Genomic DNA, 15,628 nt, shown 5'->3' with positions numbered 1-15,628 from the left:
AGTTATTAAAATATTTTTTTATAGTTGTTGTGAAATACAGAAAATAAACTTTATTTCTAACTAAAACCCTGTCTGAAATGTGTGACATTGTTTACTAATATGCACTTCCACGCTGGGTAAACCCCTAAATATAAAATTTCCTAATGTTGCCGCAGTCAGTTGTGTTGTGATTCAGTATTCCAGTCAAACTTTGATTTTCCTGATTCAATACAAATCTGATTTTTATATTATGACCTACAAGCATCTTGCACGTGACTTTATGTGCATTGGTCTTTATTGTTGTGCTCAGAGGCGCAGCTTGTGAACAGGCAAGGCAGGCAACTGGTTGGGGCCCCGAGCTGATAGGGGGCCCCCGACACTCGGAGCCTGAGGGCTGATTTGCAATGACATTTGCAATTTTTTTTACTAAGTTTCTATAGTTTTTTAAAAGCTATTCACAATATTTTATTGTTCTATACATTTATATTTTCACACACTTTTTAATTATAAGGTTTTTCCATGTTATTTCATTAATTTCGAAGAAAAAAAAAACATTTTGAACTCATACATTTTTTGTTGGTGTCAGATTATTTGTAACATAATGGTGATGAACACTGGTTGGAAGAAAGGGCCCCCTGGGAAGTTTTGCTTAGGGCCCCTACAGGCTCTAGAATCGCCTCTGGTTGTGCTTTTTTTTTAATGGTTTGGAGCCTAAACCCAAAACAGAAAAATTATATGGTTTACGTTAAAGATTAATATTTTTAAATTAAATCACTTGAGCCATTTTTTTTTAAGTGTGATATCTCTCGGCTGAGCATAAACTTCAGTGAATGGTTTATCCCAAAGACAAGGCCGGGTTGTTTTCTTCTCCTCCACCGCACTGATTGGTTTGTTCCGCTCCGCCCCGATTTCACTGGGTTGCTAGGCAACGGGTAGTCAGGTGACTGTCTGCAGACAGAACATGGCTGACCTGTCAGAAGACCAATGAGGGAACGGCCAAATTTAGCATAATCGATCTTATTATTGTTTTTTTTTTTTTTACGTGGCTTCAGAAACGCAGTTGACCGTCGTGGACAGCAGCGGATTGAAGGTGAGCACGAGAGCGTCTTCGTGTGCGTGGGTGTTATTTAACTCCTCGTTCCACGGGGGCAGCTAGAGCTAACGCTAGTGTTGGCTAGCTAAGTTGGGCTAGCTGCTGCTAGCCAAACCATCTTCGCTTTCGCTTCTCTGACGCGAAAAGTCTTATTTGAATGTGAAAGCGAGGAAAGGTTGATCATATTTGGCCAACGTTATGAAGACAGAGTGTATCGTCCTCTAATTTGCAACGTCATGGCCACAGTTAGCATAAGTGTGTCAGTAAATGAGTGCATCAGTTAAAACAGGGGCTTTCAATTTAAATTCAGAGAGGTCCTGTGAACCCTCAGGCATCACTTTACTGATTTTTGTAAATGTACTACTCTCTTAAGTCATTAAGGACTAAAATGTCCACTTCCAAAAAGCTTCTATGGGCTAAAAACTTTACAAATTAATATATGTTTTCTGTATAAATCTTTTACAACTTTAGCCCCACACAAGACCACCAAACATTTAATCATTTTGAGGATTTTAACCCTTTTAATTATTATTAATTTTTATTATTGATTACTCGATGTCACTGTTGTTATTTAGCATTATTTACATGCAACAAATGTTGGGTGCTCAGTCTTAGATATTTCAAAGAATAGCCAAAAATATTGACTTTGATGCATTATTAGTTTTGTGTAGCATCAGATTTTAAATGTACTACACTCTTATGTTATTAAGGACAAACATTTCCAAAAAACCTACAAAACATTCAATAATTTTGAGGATTTTAAACCTTTAAATGCCAGTTTGAATACTTGATGTCACTGACATAAATGTGCTATTTCCATGTAACAAATGTTGGGTGCTCAGTCTTAGATCTGTCAAAGATTAGCCAAAAATATTGACTTTGATGTATTATTAGTTTTATGTAGCATCAGCTTTTACTCTCTTATATCATTACACACAAGGACTTAATGACATATCCGTCACTGTAAATAATACAACCTCCACACAGATTGTAACAGACTTTGCATGTTTACATTGGTGGTATAGTAATATTTTATGATATATCATCGTCCTTCCTTGTGCAGAATGATAATTGATACACACTATGGCTTACTATTGTACTACTTTTAACATGAATGAACATCACAATCCAAACCATAGCAGGGTCCAGTTTGTCACAGTTAGTTTGCACACTGTGTGGTGAGTGATCTTTAAACCATTGAGTAGAGGGCAGAGGTTGTTGCATCATACAGGTTGTTCCTCGGTGAGAGACGTCAGTTATTTTCTTTATTGATTTGTCTACTCACAGAATAGGTGTAGTGTTTTGATCGGTTTCCATGTTTTGTTTTTAGGAGTCACTAAATGATACCTTTGGGCTTTTCAGCTCTATCCCTTGGGCAGAAACTGGTGCAAATATGCAAATATAAAGCAAATAAGTGGGCTTTGTTTAATGATTTTCTTTTAAGGATTTATTTTTAGTGACATGAACAGTTAATGGTACAGTGTCTATGTAGCTGTCACTTAGCATTAAAACACTGTGTAGTTTGTCCTCTGTGGGGAATGTTAAATAAACGATGGTTCAAAATGGCTCCTGATATAAATATATAAGGTTAGGGGTAATGGAAAAACAATTCACACAATCAGCAGATTGAAAAGAAGTTTAGTAGAATTACTTCATCTTCAATCTTCAATTTCTGCCAAATAACTTCCCGTAAATTGTACACTCTGGACCTTTTAAGGCTTTCTAATAACAGCAAATGGGTCTTGTTGCAGATGAGCGGTTTGCCAGAGGGAATGGCAAATGGCCCAAGCCGGAGTGAACACTTGGAGAAAGATGCTCAAATATGGGAGAGACCCTGGACTCTGGAAGAAATGCGACAGAGCAGTGCCAGCTGGTCTTTGGCAGCTGACTCAGGGGTGAGTGGAAATGGCCTCCCCAGCTTTGATATAAGCCAGTCAAAACAGAAATTCACCATCACCATCATCATCTTTCCTTGCCTAGTCTGAAAAGTGCTGTGTTATTCCTTTAGATGTTAAGAGTAGATGATGGGATTGTGTAATGTCTTCTGCTCTGATGATGTGATCAAAGTTAACAGTTAGTTGTTTCAATAACTGTCCCCCTCCTTCCTTCCTTCCTTTCTTCACAGCTCTTCCTGTTCCTTCAAGAGTTCTCGCACAAAATGCTGTCAAAGACTCATGAGATTGAAAAGCAGTTGGATTGTCTCATCCGTGACACCAAGGCCACAGACAGCTGCCTGCACACTGTCTTCAATGACTTTCTCATGCTCTCCAACACACAGTTTATAGAAAACGTAATGTATATCATTGACATATTTTCCATACATTGTTTAAGGGCCGCACCGAGTATTCAACCATTTATTTTTTTCGATTAATCGAGGATGCAAAATGCTAAATTATCATTATTATTTGTTATTATTATTTTTTTAAATGTATTATTATTTTTTAAATGTAATTTCTCAATTAATTGAGGAATAATCAGAAGAATACTCGAAATATTCGACGGCTGCAGCCCTAGTAAGCTACATTAAATCAGCTAACATCAATGTTTACATTAGCGTGTGCCGGCAGCGTTAGCAACTGGATGCTATCGGCTCAGATGCTGAGTCATTGAGGACGTGCTGTTGTGGTTACGCCAGTTGTAGTTTGCAGTGGTTACACTGCACTTTGTTGGCTTCTTGTTTAAGCGTAAAATGGTTCCACTCTTTGGACATTATCTGCCTTTTACGGGCTGTTTCGCTCTCCGTCTCTGCCATCGCGCCATCTGAAATGCGGTGTGCGTCTGCTAAAACGGTCCGTGTGGAACAATGATCCTTTCGCTGAACAGACCGCGTGAGATAGGAATTAAACAAATACTCGAGGCGGAGTTTTTGCCTCAAGGTATTTCTCTAATCGAGTTATTCAAATCACTCGAGAAATTGTTGCAGCCCTAGTTGTTTTTGCTTGTTATGCTAACAGCATTGAGGATTCAACTTAAGCCTTATTCATACTTGTGCGAGACCTCGCAGTCCCCTGCAGACTTCCTTTGAAAGCACATGCACTAGGAGCAGCTGCAGATCCGTTGATGGTTGGCGTGTGGACGTTAACTAGATTTAGTGAATCACTTTTTTCACACACACACCACACACACACACACACACACACACACACACACACACACACACACACACACACACACACACACACACACACACACACACATCTTATAAGCAGCGTTAAAGCAGTAAAACGGATGTGTTTACATGTGACTCCTGTCCTATGTTGACTTATTAATTGCTCCATAAAAGCTCCATAACCATGTGATCATCTTTCTCGTCTTATAACGCTGCTTTTAAAATAACTAATCTGCTCGGCCAGTTGTCCCACTGATCTGGACATGTTATGTAGTGTATAAACCAGGCTTATCTTGTTGTGGACATTTGTTGCCTGCTGGGTCAGAGTAACATCTCCCTTTTTCGTGTCCTGTCGCAGAGAGTATATGATGAAGAGGTTGAAGAAGCTGTACCGAAGGCTGAATCTTTGGAGAAGCAGCCTGAACAGGTATGTAGAACGCCACAGACACAGTAGAAAGCACAGACACCGACCAAACCTGTGCATGACTGAATGTTTTGTCCGTACGTAGGAGAAGACTCGCGAGCAGAAAGAGGCAGAGTTGATCCCTAAGATGCAGGAAGCTGTAAACTATGGTTTGCGAGTCCTGGAGTCGGCCTTTGAGCATTTGGACATCAAAGCGGGGAACTCGGATTCAGAGGATGAGGAGGTCACTGACAGAGTGGAGGCCATCTTAGAGCCCAAGGTGAGCATATATATGATATAAATTAATCACGATTATAGCAAAAATGCATCTTCTAAATCTTGTTTTTGCTGTTGTCGTTCAGGATCTCTATGTGGACAGACCACTTCCGTATCTGATCGGCTCCCAGGCGTTCATGGAGCAGGAGGATGTTGGACTTGGTGACCTCTCAAGTGATGGTAGTGTTACTCACTCATTACAGCCCATCAGCACTCACACACATATAGAGTTCACGTCTCTAAATGTGTGTGTGTGATTCTCTCTGCAGAAATGTCAGTCGACAGCGACAGAGACAGCGTGGTCGAGAGTGAAGACGACAAAGAGGCAGTCGTAAGATCTTTTAGTAGATTTTTTAGTCTTGCAAAATTTAAAACTTCACTTTATTTATTTATTTATTTATTTATTTATTTATTTATTCATTCTACAGCACTCGGATGAGGATTTTAATCCAGACGAAGACGAAGGTCACAATAATTTTAAGAAGGTAAACTGGATGCCTGTACTTCAAAGATTGTCTTTAAAAACACTGAAACATTTCAAAGTTAACGCTCTCCTCCGTTACTTCTCCAGAAGTCGTCCATGTTGAGTTATGAGGACGACGACGAGGAGGATGAGGAAGATGAGGATTCTGACATATTTGGAGAATCGGACAAGGACGACGATGACGACGATGAAGACATAAAGGTACGCTTGTTTATGAATTTAGAGACTACCGTTCAAAAGTTTGGGGTCACTTAGAAATGTCCTTGTTTTTGAAGGAAAAGCACTTTTTTTTTTCAGTGAATATAACATTAAATGAATCAGAAATACACTCTATACATTGTTAATGTGGTAAACGACTATTCTAGCTGCAAACGTCTGGTTTTTAATGGAATATGTACACAGTTGTATAGAGGCCCATTTCCAGTGTTCTAATGGTACATTGCGTTTGCTAATCGTGTTAGAAGGCTATTGGATGATTAGGAAACCCTAGAAAACCCTTGTGCAATGATGTTAGCACAGCTGAAAACAGCAACGTTTGAAGGACAAAATGATTGTTTTGAATGAAAATCATTATTTCTAATCTTGTCAATGTCTTATTATATTTTCTATTCATTTTGCAACTATTTTGATGAATAAAAATGTGACTGTTAATGGAAAACAAAAAAATTGTATAGGTGAGCCCAAACTTTTGAACGGTAGTGTATATACATGTCCTATAAGGTGTAATTTCTAAAGCTCTCAGGTGTGTTGCTGCCTCAGGTAAAAATAATTTTTTGAAATGTCACATTCAGAACACTGGCCCGTCATCCTTTGCTGATGAGCTGGCCGCACGTATTAAAGGTGAACCACTTCACAAACAGGAAGGAGATCGTGCATGTAAGTCCCTGTCACAGCCGCGAGCACTTTGTCATCATCTCACTTTGATTATTTTTTTCATTCCTCTCATCTGAATATAGTTATAAAGTCAAACCATCATTGTTTTTCATTTGAGATGTTACTTGAAAGCATGTCAGGGATGAGTGCCATCACTGCATGTGCATGTTTATGGACATTTTTTTTTTCTTTCTGCCATGTCATGTCTTGGAAGCACTGGCATCTAAGAAGAAAAGTAAAGGCAGAAAAGAAGCAAAGACTTCCAAGTCACAGGGTAGGACTTATCCACGCGTTGTCTTATCTCCGCATGAGTTATCTCCGCCACAGCATTCCAAATGTGCGTCGCGTGTCGCTTAAAAGTTCCGTTTGTGTTGTAACAGCAGCTGAAGACGACAGCGATGACATGTTTAAACCGCCAAAGATGGACGACGACGAAGACCTCTCCCCGTTTGGCGGGAAAAGTGGGCTCTTCAGTGGAGGGAGGGGCCTTTTTGATGATGACGATGAGGTGCATTTAAATAACAACTCCCAGTTTAGTTCCACACTACATACACTTTAGCAGCTAAATCCTAAATCTTGCCGTTTTATGTCGTTCAGGGTGACCTTTTCTCCGAGGCACCTAAACCATTCGTGCCTGAAGAGACGAGCGTGGTGAAGGAAAACACCAAAGGCGCGGCTCAATCCACAGGTAGGACGGACACAGATGTGTGCAGGCGAATTGTGAAAAGTAGAGATTGTTGCTTAACTTTTCTTTTATTGTCTTCAGAATCTGGCAAACCTGGAAAGAAGATTCCAACAGGTGGTGTTTCAATATTCCCAGGTATCAGCAGTCACTTTGTATATAACAGGAACAATACCGTACCAAAGTTTGTGCTCACCTATACAATTTTTGTGTTTTCCATTAAAAGTCACACTTTTATTCATCAAAAGATTTGCAAAATGAATAGAAAATATAGTCAAGACATTGACAAAGAACTAGTAAAACTGTTTTCAGCTTGGCTAACATCATTGCACAAGGGTTTTCAAGGGTTTTCTAATCATCCAATCGCCTTCTAACGCCATTAGCAAACACAATGGTCTCTATACACCTATGTACATATTCCATTAAAAACCAGACGTTTGCAGCTAGAATAGTCGTTTACCACATTAAAAATGTATAGAGTGTATTTATGATTCATTGACTGTTATATTCATTGAAAGAAGTGTTTTTCCTTCAAAAATAAGGACATTTCTAAGCGACTAAGTGACCCCAAACTTTTGAACAGTAGTGTATATTTTTTTATTTTTTTATTTACCTTTGTCATCCTGAGACTAATCACATGACCTTGTCCAGATAACAGCCTGTTCAGCTCAGGGAACGACTCGGACTCGGTGGGAAGCAAGGAAAATGGAATTCCAGTTCCCAAAACCAATGCTGCTCCAAAACTGGTTCCTACAGGAAGTGCTGCTGCTGCTGCTCTCTCAGGAGGTGGAGGAGGAGGGCTGTTTGATGACGATGAAGACGAGGATGACTTCTTCAGTGGCAAAAGTTGTAAGTGTGTGAGAACGCCCTCTACGGTGCTACAGCTCAAGTTCAGGCTGACTCCTTTACCCTATCCTTTATTCCCCCCCCTCCTCTTCTTCTCCAGCTGAAAAAGACAAATCCAAACCCAAGAAAGCCATTGACCTCTTTGATGAAGACGATGAAGATGGTGACATATTCAATAATAAGTATAGTCCACCAAATCCAGCTCAGCCCAAGAAGGAGGTTGTGTTAGAGCAGGATAAACCACCTGAGAAGAAGGTAAACGTCACTTAATATTTAACTGGGTAAATCTACTACACTGTGTTTTTATGGTATTTTTAAGACTAAGTTGGCTGTTTGTGTTTAAGATGCCAGCTGGGGCGATCTCCATGTTTGGTCCTGGAACTAAAAACTTGCTCAGCGAGGGCCTGAAGAAACGTCGACCTTCTACCAGCGAGGAGTCTGAGAAATCTGAGGAGGTGTGAATAGTTCTTTGTGTAAAAGTATTTGACCAAATAGAGCTCCACTGCAACTTCAGCAACTGGCAGATTATGCAGATTTATGAGAAGATTTTGCTTTGTTCCAACAAAGATATAATCAAGTGCAAACTTTCAAAAAGGACAAACACACTGCTGGCCTTTATCTTCACTCTGCATCAGTACACACACAAAACAAGACTTTGGAGAACATTGTTTTCTGACAAATTATGGACCTATCGATTAATCAAGAAACTAATCAACAGATGAACCGATTACGAATATAGTCATTAGTTGCAGCTCTAAAAGTCTCTAAATCTGTCTCTCTGTCTCAGAATGGCCCGGCTCCAGACGTCAGTAAAGCTGCTGCTAAGCCAAGTCCCAGACCTCAGACCAGAGGCCTCTTCTCTGACGATGAAGATGCACAAGTAAGACGTTTTCTATCTTTACTGTGAATAATAGTGATAATTAAAATGTATATATATATATATGAAGTATATTGTTCATCGTTTGTAGGTGTTTCCGACCATTCCGAGGAGTCAATCTCAACCAGAACCAACAAGTCAGAGCAAAACTAACAAGGCCCCTTTGTCATTATTTGACGATGAGGAAGAAGAGGTGCAGAAGAAAAAAAGAGACATTTCACACACTGAATTAAGTTTTTTCCTCTGAGTACATACGTCAATGGAATCTATCTTCATTTTACAGGATCTGTTTGCATCTGCTTCCAAATCTAAACCAAAAGCTAGTTCAGCTAAAGCCTCCCCACTGCAGCCCAGTAAAACCACATCCAGCTCCCTCTTCAGTGACGATGAGGTACACCACATATAAATGTCTCATATTATTTTCCTTACTGCTTCTCAGTTTATTCAAGTTGATCCTACATTTGTTTGAATGACAGGACCAGTGGATAAGCAACGCGACAAAGACGGAGACCAAACCTGGAGGAATGAAGCCCAGCGTCAGCGCCCCCTCCAGTCTGCCCAGTGCCAAAACAACTCCAAAGAGCATCCTCTTTGACGACGATGAGGAAGACGATCTGTTTGCTCCAATACAAGAGTCCAGGTATTCATAGATCTACTGCTATTACTTTCTTTGATTTTTGCATAGCCGTGGACTCTTAACTGTCCTCTCGTTCTGTTTCCTGTAGTCAGAAGAAGACGCAGAAAGTCGCACTGTTGTTTGAGGATGAGGGTGACGATGAAGATAAAGGATCTCTTTTCGGCGTCAAACCTGCCGTCAACGCGACCGCTGTAGCACCAGCTGCTAAAGTGAGCTCGGTAAGTAACCTGTTCATACATTACCAAGTTTGGGTTCACCTATACAATTTCTTTGTTTTCCATTAAACGTCAGACTTTTATTCATCATAAGAGTTGCAAGATGAATAGAAAATAGTCAAGTCTAAATCTAGTCAAGACATTGACAAGATTAGAAATAATGATTTTTATTCAAAATAAAGAGACAGCAAAACTGTTTTCAGCTGTGCTAACATCATTGCACAAGGGTTTTCTAATCATCCAATAGTCTTCTAACACCATTAGCAAACACAATGTACCATTAGAACACTGGAAATGGGCCTCTATACACCTATGTACATATTCAATTAAAAACCAGACGTTTGCAGCTAGAATAGTCGTTTACCACATTAACAATTTATAGAGTGTATTTATGATTCATTTAATGTTATATTCATTGAAAAAAGGGCTTTTCCTTCAAAAATAAGGACATTTCTAAGTGAGCCCAAACTTTTGAACGGTAGTGTAAATCAATGAGTTTTTGACATAATTTAGATTGTATGCATTTGTATCATCTCCCACACTGAGATCACGTTCCATTTTAACACTTCAGACACCTGCCGTGGCCTCTGAATCCTCCTCCCTGTTCGTGAAATCGGAGGAGGTTGCAGTTTCTCCTTCAGAAGCCAAAAACAAAGCTTCGCAGGAGGAGAAACCGGTTGCAAAGTCTCCTCAGACACTCGTTGAACCTAAAAAGAAACCGGCTGGAGCCGTCAGTCTCTTCGGAGGCATTAATGTACTGGAAAAGAAGACGACGACGACGAGCTTGCTGGATGACGACGATGATGATGATGATGGCGGCGGCGGCGGCTTCCTTTCGAAAGCCAGCCCGCCACCAAATGTCAAGGAGGAGGAGAAGAAAGAAGACAAAGCTATCGCGAAAACTGTCAGTCTGTTTGAAAATGAGGACGAGGATGAATCGGAGTGGACCGATCCCATCTTTACTCCAAGTAAACCCACGGGCAGAAACACACAGAAGGTTTGTTTTTGCAATAAAGGAATACGAGTTAAAGAATTGTTTTAGTTGCTTTCAGTGTTTTCCTGCAGTGAGGAGATTACAATATGTGTCTAATGTAAAATATCAGACACAGACTGTGATAGAACATTTAAAATTGCGACCCTTGTGATTTGCTAATTAATTCTTTCACAGCCAACAGAGGAGCAGCCACAGGTGAAGAGCACGGGTGTTTTCCAGGACGAGGAGCTGCTGTTCAGTCACACGCAGCAGAAGGACAACGACCCAGATGTTGACCTCTTTGCCACCTCAGGGAAAGCTGTGGTCAGTGTATTTAGTCTTATAGTCTTATTTAGTCTTTTACTTAAGGCACATGTCATCACTAGATGGTCAAACTATATGACTTTTTACTTTTTGATTTTAGAGCCCTAAGCCCACGTCAGCGAAGGCAGCAGCACAGAGTCTGTTTGCAGATGAGGATGAAGACGACCTCTTCGCGTCCACCAGGCCGAAAGCTCTGCCTCCGGTAGCTGTAGCTGATTTACTGAAGTCATCAGAATACGGCGGACTCTCGCCTCCGAGAGCTTTGTGTATAAACTTGTCTTTGTTGTGTCTTTTCATTCACAGAAGGTGGCAGAGAAGCCCAGTAAACCTGCTGACACCGCACCACTAGCAAGTCCAGAATCTGTTTCAGAGATTCAGGTGAGTCCACCGTAAGCTTGTAATGTCTTTGTGTGAACTGTTCTTTTATACACGACCGTTCAAAAGTTTGGGGTCACTTAGAAATGTCCTTATTTTTGAATAAAAAGCACTTTTTTTCAATGAATATGACATTAAATTAATCAAAAATACACTCTATACATTGTTCATGTGGTAAACGACTATTCTAGCTGCAAACGTTTGTTTTTTAATGAGGCCCATTTCCAGTGTTCTAATGGTACATTGTGTTTGCTAATGGCGTTAGAAGGCTATTGGATCATTAGAAAACCCTTGTGCAATTATGTTAGCACAGCAGACTATATTTTCTATTCATTTTGCAACTCTTGATGAATAAAAGTGTGGCTTTTAATGGAAAACACAACAAAATTGTATAGGTGACCCCAAACTTTTGAACGGTAGTGTACATTTGTAATTTACTGCTAATTTAAAAATGTTAATGTACGTAGTTTAACTGGAGAACTCCTGCTATAATCTGACCACACAGAAACCTGCACCATGTCCTGTAAAACCTAAAGATTCCTCATCAAGGATTGGGAAACTTCAAGTAATTTTTTGTTGTTTGTTGTTGATGGATTCAAACTTATTCCACCTGACATTTTCACCCTGATTCCTCCTGGGCACAGACTTTCTTATTATTCCCACATGCCACATGTTCTCTTTTAACGTCTCTTTTCTCTGGGCTTTTTAACATTCACATTCAAAATCTTGGCTGTGACGCAGCTGCATGGAGAAAATGTGCTGACTCATTCTTTTCAGTTTCAGTAGATATTAATTGTGTGTCTTATTCTCGCCTCATTTCTATCCATTGTTCTGGTTTCTTTTCTTCTCGAGCTGCAACTAGTGATTTAATCTGTCGATTATTTAATCATTTAGTCCATAGAATGTCAGAAAACGTTGATCAGTGTTTGTCAAACCTGGAAATGACGATGTTCTCGAATGTCTTGTTTTGTCCACAAACCAAAATGTTTCCATTTGAATGATTTCTTTGTTATGTGGAGCAAAGAAATGAAGAAAGAAGCTAAAACGATCAGAAATCTTCATGAAAAAAAGCTTAATAACAGATTAATCGATTATCAGAAAAGTTGACGATTAATTCAGTCATTGATTAATAATCGATACATTGCTTCAGCTCTATTTTCCTCTGTATGACCTGCTCCTTGGAAGGAATGCTGTAATTGGATGAAAGCTTAGTTTTGAGGCATAGATCAAAGATCCATGTCGTCTTCTTCTCCATGATAATTATTTCCACTGGTGCGTCTGTTCAGGCAAATCTGAAGATCAACACTGCTGCGTTGCTCCCTGGTGCTGCTCCCAGTTTCTCAGGCATGGCTCAGAGTTCCTCGTCTGGAGTGTCCAGCTCCAGCCTGAGCCCCAGCCCTGCCACGACTCCCGTCGGTGAAGCAGTGAGCTTCGACAGCCCAGTCCAGGTCACGACGCTGCAGAGCGCACACAAGGTGGATTTTTCATTCAGTTACTATATTCATTGCCTCTTTATTTTTGGTTGTGTTGTCGTGAACTCGTCTCATCTGTCTTTGCAGAGTCGCACCAAAGGCGCTGGTCAGCGGCGGCCGCAGTCCAGAGCTGCACGTAAGCACGCTGCTCAGAGGTCGGGCAAAGATGAAGAGGAGACTGTGAGTGTTGTGAATGTTCCGCAGCCAAACCCCAGGCCGTCTGGTTTAGCCTTACCCTTACCAGACAAACCCAGCCACACGAGTGCAAGTCCGACTCTACCGAACTCCACAGCCTTTCCCACCTCCTCGCCTTCTCAGCCTTCACTACCTGAAGTGTCAACCAGACCGTCCGTGCTGGCATTACCAGTATCTAAAGACTCCAGTAAGCTCAGAACAAAGGTGTTGCCGTCCTCTGATGACGACGACCTCTTTGGCTCTGACAGTCTGTTTGAGGCCGCCGCCGTCACCAACACGCCCTCCTCCTCCTCCTCCACCTCCTCCACCAAACAAACAACCAAGAAGACACAACCTCAGGCCAGTAGTGGAGCGGAATCCAAGGAGGACAAAGACAAAAGCACATCCATTTTTGACGACAATACCGACGACCTCTTTAAAAAGGTCAAACCGAGGTCTACGACTAAGAAAGCCAAGGCCTTCTTGGAAGATGACGAGGACGAGGACGACGGCGACATCTTTGGAGTGAGCAACAGTTCCACTCCGTCGTCCACCAGTAGTAAGGAAATCAAGAACAGCAGGAGTTTTGTAAAACAGGACATTTTCCAGGTATGTCTGCTCTCCGTTCATGGTCATTTGTCTGCATAAATTGTTCTATAAATTAGTGCTGTCATACGTTAACACGTCAACAGCGTTTAACGGCATCAACGTTAACGCACAAAGCGTTTCCATGACGACTGACCGGAAAAAAGACGTGACGTCATGTTTACGTGACTTCCGGATTGTTAAAATGAGTCTCTAAAGTAACGCTAAGCTTTAAAAACAGAGGCACACATACGCAGTACGCAGGTATGCTGGTTATTTGTAGCACTGCTCTTTTCGTTCTAATAAACAGACCACTCCAGTTCCACTGTAGGTGCTAAAAGGAGCTAATGCAGCTAACGGAGCTAACTGGTAAACAGTGCTTGGACTCCGTTGTTGCGGCACGTAAACATGATGTCATGCGCGTCTTTTTCCGGTCAGTCGTCATGGAAACTTGTCATGCGTTAACCTATTGCGCAGCACTACTATACATGTGGCTTTTCTTGTTCTCAGGATGAAGTAGCCGCGGTGCCTAAAGTTCACAAGAAGCACAAAGAGAAGTACATTGACGCCAGTTTGTTTGATGACGATGTGGACATTTTTGCCGACCTGACAGACACTTTAAAACCAAAACAGAAGTCCAAGACAAAGGGAGAGACCAAGTCCATATTTGACGACGACATGGGTAAGCAGTAAGAAATATTTAGCATGTTTTTTGTGTTTTGGCCAAATATCTTGAACCAAATATCTCTGTGTCCTTTTTTTCCCAGATGAAATCTTCTCACAGAGCACAGTCAAAACGGTGTCAAAGGCTCCCAGTAAGTCAAAGAAGAAGCCACCGTCACAGGAAACCAGTGCAGCAGCAGATCCAATCAACCTGTTCGATGATCCTCTCAATGCTCTTGGTGGGAACTGAACTGTTGTTTCCCCCCATGAAGCCACGTTTGTTTGTACACTCGTGCGGATGGATTATTTCCTGGTCTGGATCACTCAAAGACTGGAGCGCACTCTCAGAATATTTGTCCATATGAATCCCTGTAAATCCTGTGGCTTCTTTTTGGCAGATAACAATGCAAAGGAAAAATGATTCCAGTCATCTTCTGGCAGCGATTCGAAAAAAAAAAAATCATCCTATACTAGTTAATGTTGATCTTTATTTTACATGATAGCACTTTATGAGCATACCATTATGCTTAGCCTCTAAGCCTGCAGAAATAAACAGATTATTGTTTTTGTTTTGAATATGTTTTCCTTTGGCTTTGCCATGTTGAGATTCCATGTCTGGGTTTGTGCCATATCTTGGTTATGAGAAATCGGTGTGTTTTCTTAATGTCGTAGGCATTTTGACAATGTTTTTATTAATAGAGATTCATGGATTTCTTAACTTTGGCTGTGATGAAAATGAAAGTAATTTTTAATAACTAAAAAGGAAACATATTTTATGCTTTTTTCTGAAACGTGTGATTATTTCCCAATTTGTTGTCTCCCTCTGCACTCACCTCTTACACTGTTGATTTGCCAGTTTAGAAGTATTGTTCCGCTGCTAATGTTTTTCTTACAGAGGTACAATCTTATTAACATTTGTTTGAGAATAGTTTAGACTCTGACAAGGTTACATTAGAAACTGTTCACTTTTGTTCAACTAACTAGATGAAACGTCTGTCATGTGTTTTTAAATTGACTTTTTCAAATGGTGAAGTGGCAGATGGGTCACACATTCACTAAACCTCTACCCTCTAGAGTGGTAAAACATAAGGAAGTTCCCTACTGGCTGCAATTCATTCAATCAATGTGGCCTCTAAAGAAAACTACATTTACAAAATTGATTGTTTCTAAAGAAGTGCCTTTCTAGTGGAAAAACATTGATGCAATGCATATTTAATGTCCATCCAATCAAAAGGGTGTCATTATGAAATACAGGACTGTGTCCCACAGGACAGATGTTTTATTTATGTTGCTAACTTAGCACTTAGCAAGAGGAATAGTCCTACCTTTATTGTCATTGCACAAATACAACAAACTTGAGTGTGTGTCCTTACTGATGCAAAAGAGCAGTAATGTAAAATAGATATATAAGTATATATACATATATTTACATATATGTATATATACATAAATATGTATATATGTGTACATATGTATGTATATATATATATATATTTATTTATAAGTCTATATATATATACATATACATACATATATAAAGTCAGAAAAGCAAATACCTCAACAACATAATATACAAATACTATTTGTA

At 40.3% G+C, this 15,628-nt stretch overlaps 1 protein-coding gene across 2 annotated transcripts; it reads left to right on the top strand.

Moving 5' to 3' along the window:
- The first annotated feature begins 926 nt into the window (after positions 1–926).
- Positions 927–14,789, top strand: washc2c (WASH complex subunit 2C). 2 transcript variants are annotated; one of them, XM_083898036.1, is made up of 30 exons: positions 927–1,069; positions 2,824–2,967; positions 3,198–3,362; positions 4,540–4,608; positions 4,691–4,864; positions 4,947–5,040; positions 5,130–5,191; positions 5,289–5,345; positions 5,432–5,545; positions 6,136–6,220; positions 6,432–6,491; positions 6,601–6,725; positions 6,815–6,905; positions 6,984–7,037; positions 7,551–7,748; positions 7,846–8,000; positions 8,090–8,200; positions 8,533–8,625; positions 8,714–8,815; positions 8,906–9,013; positions 9,099–9,262; positions 9,348–9,477; positions 10,046–10,471; positions 10,643–10,771; positions 10,872–10,973; positions 11,075–11,149; positions 12,433–12,621; positions 12,706–13,401; positions 13,888–14,059; positions 14,145–14,789. In XM_083898036.1, the coding sequence occupies exons 2-30, from the start codon at positions 2,824–2,826 to the stop codon at positions 14,288–14,290; spliced, it is 4,290 nt and encodes a 1,429-aa protein (XP_083754162.1). In that variant the 5' UTR covers positions 927–1,069; the 3' UTR covers positions 14,291–14,789. The 2 variants fall into 2 exon arrangements, with proteins under 2 accessions (XP_083754162.1, XP_083754161.1); XM_083898035.1 differs by having other exon boundaries at positions 6,598–6,725.
- Positions 14,790–15,628: the final 839 nt, after the last annotated feature.

The sequence above is a fragment of the Microchirus variegatus genome, assembly GCF_963457635.1.
Source record: "Microchirus variegatus genome assembly, chromosome: 11".
Classification (NCBI taxonomy): Eukaryota; Metazoa; Chordata; class Actinopteri; order Pleuronectiformes; family Soleidae; genus Microchirus; species Microchirus variegatus.
This window is presented reverse-complemented; position numbering and strand designations above follow the sequence as displayed.